This window comes from Strongylocentrotus purpuratus, unplaced genomic scaffold (assembly GCF_000002235.5).
Source record: "Strongylocentrotus purpuratus isolate Spur 01 unplaced genomic scaffold, Spur_5.0 spur5_scaffold_9, whole genome shotgun sequence".
Classification (NCBI taxonomy): Eukaryota; Metazoa; Echinodermata; class Echinoidea; order Camarodonta; family Strongylocentrotidae; genus Strongylocentrotus; species Strongylocentrotus purpuratus.
The window spans coordinates 27,166,331-27,174,038 of record NW_022145615.1 but is presented as its reverse complement, the minus strand read 5'-3'; the positions used below and the strand labels follow the sequence as shown (position 1 = coordinate 27,174,038).

At 35.7% G+C, this 7,708-nt stretch overlaps 1 protein-coding gene across 1 annotated transcript; it reads right to left on the bottom strand.

Moving 5' to 3' along the window:
• Window positions 1-1,969: 1,969 nt before the first annotated feature.
• Window positions 1,970-7,201, bottom strand: LOC105442000. Its single transcript, XM_011673710.1, has 4 exons — window positions 7,149-7,201; window positions 4,311-4,618; window positions 2,854-2,946; window positions 1,970-2,391 (listed from the first exon to the last, which is right to left on the bottom strand). Exons 2-4 carry the CDS (start codon window positions 4,594-4,596, stop codon window positions 2,291-2,293), a joined length of 480 nt encoding a protein of 159 aa, XP_011672012.1. The 5' UTR covers window positions 4,597-4,618; window positions 7,149-7,201; the 3' UTR covers window positions 1,970-2,290.
• Between the last annotated feature and the right edge of the window lie 507 nt (window positions 7,202-7,708).

Below are 7,708 nucleotides of genomic sequence, written 5' to 3'. Positions count from 1 at the left end.
AAATTATGATCTAGAAATGTATTGAAGTCCTAAGGATAGGATAAGTTACATCTTATATTATTCACGAGATGCATTTTGCAGATAGTAAATTCTCCATCTCTTAGAATGTTCCACTGCGTTGCAGGGGGTATGTCATTTGTTGTGATGTGTTTACGAGCAATGGCGCGGAATACATTTTTTGGGGATACAGTCACACATATTTCATATTTTAATGTCACATTGAAACAATGATCTTTATCCAAAAAAATTGGACGCTATTATAGGTCAAATATAATTGCAGAAGCGATGAATGAACGGAAACACAGACACTGCGCCACCAATACTAAAAGCCTAGATTCTGCAGACTGCATGAGACTGATGATGTAGACAGGAGCACGCCTCGTTACAGTGCTTATTTAGAATCCACACAGAAGAAGGCGTAGATAGGAGAACTGTTTCATGTCACGATGAGGTTACCATGGTCACATTCATCATATATAGGTATTATTATGATAATCCTTACTTACACACAATATTTACACACGCACAATATTTGAAAAAGCTTACATTGCCCTTTTTTCCCTCCTATTCCAAAGAAGAGACATCAGGCATGTCAAGTGCCCCAATTTATTATAAAAAATTAACAAATATCGTCTGATTTTCGTCCTGTTGAGAAGGGTGAAACTGATCGTCAGAGTTTCAATTTCTTTTTTGATCACCTTCCCCCCCCCCCCCAAAAAAAAAAAAAATCCTATAAATTATCAATAATTCATTGCATACTTCATTGCATTTTGCCCCGATCCCCAACATTGAACCATCCTCTATGTGGGCATGCCTTGAACCATAATGCTTGGCCCTACAGAGGAGTTTTTCCTGTTGGGGACCGGGGGGGGGGGGAAGGAATGAATTATTGATAATTTATTGCATTTTCATTGTTTTTTTGTATTTGTGTATCTGAGAATGTATACTATAATTATTTAGATTTATTAGGAACAAATCATTGTCAAAATCATTCTATAAATTGGGGTAAAAATACTTATTCCACCTTCATGACCAACAGTGTATATGTATTTAAAATGAATAAATAAATACAATTTAAAATTAAAGTTAACTACTTTTGTGATCTGCCGACAAGCTTGACAAATGGTGGGTACCTGAAGAAATTTATAATAATGGAATTGCATCCCACCCCTTAAGCAATGACCATTCGAATTACATCTTAAGTAATTAAAGACTGCTAGGGGTAGATATGCACATGGTCCTTTAACACAATTATTAGGCAGGAGTGTATCTAGCCCTAAATGGACCTCAACAACGCCCATCCTAAAGATTAACTACAAAGAAGAAACAAGGGTAATATTTGTTCCCGTAATTTTTTATTTGTATTATATTCAATATATAAACAATACAAATAATTTTTCTTTTTCATCATATTTTGTGATAAGCGCTATACAAATGTTGTTAATTATTATTATTATTATAATAACATTACTTAAATAACTCAATACATGTACGATTTATAAAAAACGATCGAAAAAATTGATTGAAATCAGTTATAATATAAAAACGAATCAAACCCCCTCCCTTACTACCTAATCTCAAACAAAACCACTACCATTTGCAACTCACTCATCCTCACACATGCACACTCACATATACGTGTACGCACCACAATAACATAAAGTCACAGGCAAAGAACACCCTCTCACACCCCCAACAACCCCCACCCCCACCCACCCACACACACACACACCATACACAGCAAGGTAATACCTGCTCACATTCATATTCACTTCTAATTCGTCTCATTTTAGCTCTTACAAAAAGTTCGCTAACTTCTTCACCCGTATATTTGTTATATATAACACCACCCCCCCCCCCCACACACACACACACACACTCTCAAACACACATACGCACACATTTTTTGTTAACCATATTATTTCATTAGAGATTTCATTCAAAATAGATAATTACATACACATCAATGTAAATAATTCCATACAAATACAAATTTTAATTTCGTTTTCATACCACAAATACATTCATATTCATACATAAAAATACTAGATGACAAGCATTAATAGTTATTGCTTCAAACAGTTTCAAATTTATGTAGACAATTTTCACCCTGTAATACCGTGTGACTAATGAGTAAACAAGCATTGCGATTAGCTAAGTGGTATTGGATTTCAAGACATCGTGTTATCTTTTTTCTTTTTTCAATCATTAGATTTGGAAAGCAAAACTAATGAAGTTATCTGCACTATGTTAAAAAAAAGTAATTAAAAAATAACAAAGGTATGGACGTTCATGTTTCCATTTCCTCGTCAGGCTTGTAAGCTGGATCCTTACATACTTCCTTCGTCTTTGCACCGGTTTTAGTCCCACCAGCGGCCTCTGCTACCTCACCTACAGTTCATAAATAATGTATAGAATATTTAGAAAATTATTAAAAGGTATTACTAAAGGCAATAAGGTTGTTTTTTAGAAGCAAATTTTTTAAAGCAAATTCCGATCAAAAATAAGAAAGTTATGTACTTTTGAAGTTGCGATCAACCCTAATTGGCAACTCTGTGACATATCTTGTGAGGGCCCTTCCCATTTGATCTGTACTAACAAACACAAAACATTTTTCCTCAAGAACTCCGTTTTGCTAAACTATTGATGATAAGATAAATTAGCTATTACATTCCCTGATAAGGCATTTTGTTCCCTCATTGCACATATTGCCAACCACGTTGTGCAATGGACTGTGCGTAGCCTATGTAATCACTGCTGCTGATAGCGACAGATCCCCTTTTTGTGATAGTGGAAAGTTGTGGTTGTTTCATAAAGCTTGTGAGAAAAATAGAACATTTTGAATATGATTACCAGGTATGCCGCAAGGAGGGGACGGGAGGGGTACAGATGTGTCCACGAGTGTTTCTGCGTCTGACGGGACAGGAATTTTAAACTTCTCTAATTCTGGAGACAGAAAGCAAAAATATTTGTAATGGGTTAAGAACAAAATACTGATTTTCTTTCTCTCCCGTCTCTCTCTCTCGAAATATAATTTCTTTCCTTTCGCTCTCCGCTTTCGCCCCTCTCATTATTTCTCTGTCTCTCCCTCTCTCTCTCTCTCTTTCTCTTTCCTCCATTTTCTTTTAGGGTACATATTCTTTTGTAACATTGTGTTACGATAACAATACAGGTTTAAAAATATTAATTATAAAAAAAATAAAAAGATAATAATTCTTTTAAGAAAACTGTATGATAATCAGTTGCGTAGCTACAAGGGGGACGCGGGCAAGTGTCCCTCAATCTAATAGCAAAAATAATGAGAGGGAGGGAAGATATGATGGAAAAGTGGAAACACGTGAAATAGTACGATAATTTAAGGATATAGATAAGTCTTAATTGAAATTTATTGTAAGAGGTGCATTATATGATAATTGAAAAATGCGTTGAATTGATCTGATCTGCGTTTTTGATGTATCGTACAGCAGAAGAGATAAATAAATAAGGGAATAGAGACAGAGTAAAACTATATGTGTCCGTTTCACTTTAAAATGCAATTTAATCGTCATGATTCGAGCAGTATGGTGCCTGAAAATAAACTTATACATTGTTTATTTCTTCTCAATCTAAATGTAGTTTATACCACGTCAAAGTTTCTTCTCCCCCCCCCCCCCCCCCCGCCCCCCGTTTGCTTTACTACTCCCAAAATGTATAAATCAGGATGGTTCCTGGAAAGATAGGACTGAATATAAAATTTACATTTTATCTGGTGTAAGAAATATAATTTTTGCAATAATAAAAGTGTCATTGTTACGCTCGCAAGCAATATCTGTGATCCGGAATGTGTGACTTCGGGCAAGACGTCCTCACTTGAGAATTAGTTTTCATCTCTAAATTGCACACATTTTCAAATCATGTACTTTGTTGATTCTCGTCGGGAAATGTATACAGGAGAATGACTCCCTAGACTCTTTTTCGAGTTTTGTGTAGGAAAATATTTCTGCAAAATGGGTCTGGCCTCTGTATACCTTTTACATAATACTTTACAGTGATTTTATGTCATAGCCTCTGAATAAGCAGTATGCATGAAAATAATAATTTAGGAAAAAAATAAAGAGTGAAGATCTTATTACCAGTTAATTAATATAATGTTGGAGGCCGGATGTTGATTTGTTATTTTTTCAAGAGTTCTGTCACATCTTGACCAGTGTGATGACAATTGATTAAATGAAATGTAAAATTGGCTTTGTTTTTAGCTCAGTAATTTGCTATCATCACTATGTGGTTGTTTCCGTTATAAACTAACATACTAAAAAGAATAATCTACAAACCTGCTTTGACGAAATCAGCGCAGGGCTTCATCTCTCCACTCTCTAGAAAGATCTGTCTCAGTTGCAGAGCACTTTCGCTCTTCCGTCCATGCTTCATAACATACTTGGAGAGGAGTTTGTCGAATGCGCCATGTTGATACATGGTGAGATTGGCCCCTATCGCTGCGGCATTGCCCTCAGCTTTGGTAAATCCCAGGTCTACGCTAAAGTTTTCTGGGCGGACAATCGCAGGATCAATCAGTTTTGACAATTTCTGCACAATTTTGTCAGTCAAAATGTCTGCCATCACAACTTGCGAAGTACTGACGCTAGAAAAGAAATATGCATATTTAAAATGTAATAATAGAATAGGGTTATGATTTTAATAAACGCATGAATGGATACAATTTCACTCTAACATATCATTATATTTAGAACAAAAAGGGCTGAAGTTCACTGCGGTGACATTCGCAACATATCAGGTTTGACAATCTCACCAGAAATAAGTCAGTCAAAATGTCATTCAAAATGTCCTCAATCACAAATCTCGAAATACTGACGCTAGAAAAAAAAAATTGTAATTGTAATAATAGAATGACGTTATACATTTATCATTATGTTTATAACAAAAAGAGCAATAACTAATATAATTAAACACAGAGTTAACACCCAATTGTTATAATGCTGTGAAAATCATTTGCTAGAATATGTCTGACATAGCAACAGCTACTGTGATTTGCAATGTGGTATTTTGTGAAATCTATTTGGAGCAAGGGTTTTAAGGCATGGTCATAATAATCAGCGCCTATTGTAGGATGTGGTGGCGCAACCGCTCCAGCTTTACTGAATAATAGAATTATGCTTAATTCATCTGCAGGGTGTGATTCCACAGGAAACACTGTCAGATTCGGTCGGGTCTGGAATCTAGTTGATTCTTAGGGGCAGCGATTGCACAATCGGGGAAATGATTTTTAATAAATGAATTCATAAAGACCGGATTGGAAGGGATTGACAAAATAAACGAACTAAGCTTGATGCACCCTTTCTCGAGTGTATGCTCTTGCTCAGAATCGCCACCAACGTAGCTTATGGGCGATGTGACCCAGCCCCTCACCCCTCCCCTTCCCCTCCCCTTCCCCTTTCCTCATTCTCTCTCTCTCTATCTCTCTCTTTCTATCTCTCTCTTTCTCTCTCTCTCTCTATCTCTCTCTCTCATACACACACTCTTTCTCGCCATAATGCTTGGGGGGGGGGGTTGGTAAGTGTATAAAGTACAGCCCACTGCTAACTATGCCATCCGTCCACGATCCGATTTTGGAAGAATTTCGCAAAATTATTGAATATGAATCCAAGCCTTGATAATCTTCTTGATTGAGGTTCCAATCATCACGTGCTTTAAGTGTGGTCTTCAAGTCAGAGGGGAAACAATTAGCTACACATCAGTGTGAGTCTTGCCACTGCAGTGCACTAGTCTGTGGTCATTATGATTGCTTCTTCTCAATTTCGATCCTGCTATCAACATGACTTTGGAAAGGATTTTATCTCTTCAGATTTTCGTACCTAAAGCTATTGTAAATATTGACTTGACAATGTATTGATAAACTAATATTTTATGTATTTTGCCCCGACAACCGTGATATGAGTGTGCCATTTATAGATCTTGTTCATTTCAACATTTGTGAATAGGGGAACTTTTTTCTAAAAGTATAATAGCTAAAGATACTACAACAGCATAATATACTTTGTTGTAGACCATTCACGAGCGGCTGCTTTGATGTGTTTACTATCATCAATATCATAATAAAACCCCAGTTTCTTTTGAAAGAAAATATCAAAGTCAGGCAACTTCAATAGTCGTGTCCTTCACCTTTTCATATATCCGAATATTACTATGGGAAATTACGTTATCCGATCATGGTTTTATTGGCAGTGCTGTATAGCATTGGGCCTTACCTTGAGTTGATTTCTTAAGAGTAATTTGTAATCGTGTTATACCTTGTTGAAAAATTTATGTTTTCAATATTTTCCCGAATTGACGTCCCCATCATAAATGTTTAAGCTAACCAACTGTTTTATGTTGAATTTTTAGTAAGTAATCATTTAGAAAAAATATTTAAAACAATTATGCAAATAACTAATATTACAAAATATGGTAAGCTGGGAAGATAATCACAAAGGATTTCTAGAAATCAACCTGAGGTGAATTAAGTAGCCCTGTCTATCACCTTTGTAATCCGTATGCTCACTACATCGCACCCTTCAATGTCTGGGGCAGACATTTCTTCCAGGTTCCAGTATAATGCGTTATCAATATACTTTTAATACAAAATATATTGATATTGCAATTTTCCTCTAAAATCATCAGTTCATATACAACAACAAATCTTTACCATTTTATCCTTTCTGTGAAACGTATTTTACTTTGTTTATTAGGTTAGAACCGTACATGATGCCATGGTTTTGCGGGACCGCCGATCATTAGAGCTGTCGTTCTCGTGCTCTGTAAGTCTCGTGGGCAATATTTAGCAATCGAACCGAGTAGCAAACTGGTTGCATAGAAAAAAACTATCCGAGCAAAACTGGCGTAATACTTCCAAATATGTTGTTGATGAAATAAACAATAATATATAGTATACGCTTTGCCGTGCAACACTTCTAGCAAACACACACACTTCTGAATACGTCCCGAGCATAATAAAAACGTGCATATGAAACGTTAACTTGCTCGCTAACTACGATTTTTTTTCAGGCTCATGTCAATGTAAATTGATACAAAAATTTCCTGTCTACATGTATTTTAAATGACTCCTGCCTAAATTGTAGAGTAATAATCTATAAACAAACAAATCACATACTCACAATAAGTTAAACAAGAATGTTGAAAATGTCAGCAAAGCTGTTAAGCGTGTAGACGATTTGCTATTCGGACTCTGTATGACATCTGGAAGTATTGCTTATTGACTTGTATTGATATACTAATATTCAATGTACTTTGACCCAATAATAACTAACCTTGATATCAGTGTGCCATTATAAATGTTGTTTATTCAAATATTTGTGAAAAGGGGATTTTTCACTATAGTATAATAGCACAAACAATCTACAAGAACACAATAGACATTGTTGTATACCGTGCTTGAGTGGCTGCTTTGATGTGTTTGCTATCATCAATAGCTCAATACAGAACAATCATGTGGGAAATCCCGCGTTGGTTTTTGGCGCCAAATAGATAATGAAGATAAAATGGTCCCTATTCACCGTGAGCGCAGATCTCGTTTTACGGTTCATAACAAAGCAATGATAATAGAATCAAATTTTCTCTTTTTTAAGGTTTTTTATACGTGATTTCTGTGACCTCTCATGTTTTAGTCGAGAAATGTTGAAAAACACCAATTTGCTAACTAGGTATATCACGATTC

Excerpts from the sequence above, each read along its gene's own strand:
- LOC105442000 (XM_011673710.1), bottom strand. The coding sequence starts at position 4,596 with ATGGCAGACATTTTGACTGACAAAATTGTGCAGAAATTGTCAAAACTG. Across the intron at positions 2,947-4,310 it reads CGCTGATTTCGTCAAAGCAG|AATTAGAGAAGTTTAAAATT; the intron begins GTTTGTAGATTA and ends TTCTGTCTCCAG. Across the intron at positions 2,392-2,853 it reads CCCTCCTTGCGGCATACCTG|GTGAGGTAGCAGAGGCCGCT; the intron begins GTAATCATATTC and ends TATGAACTGTAG.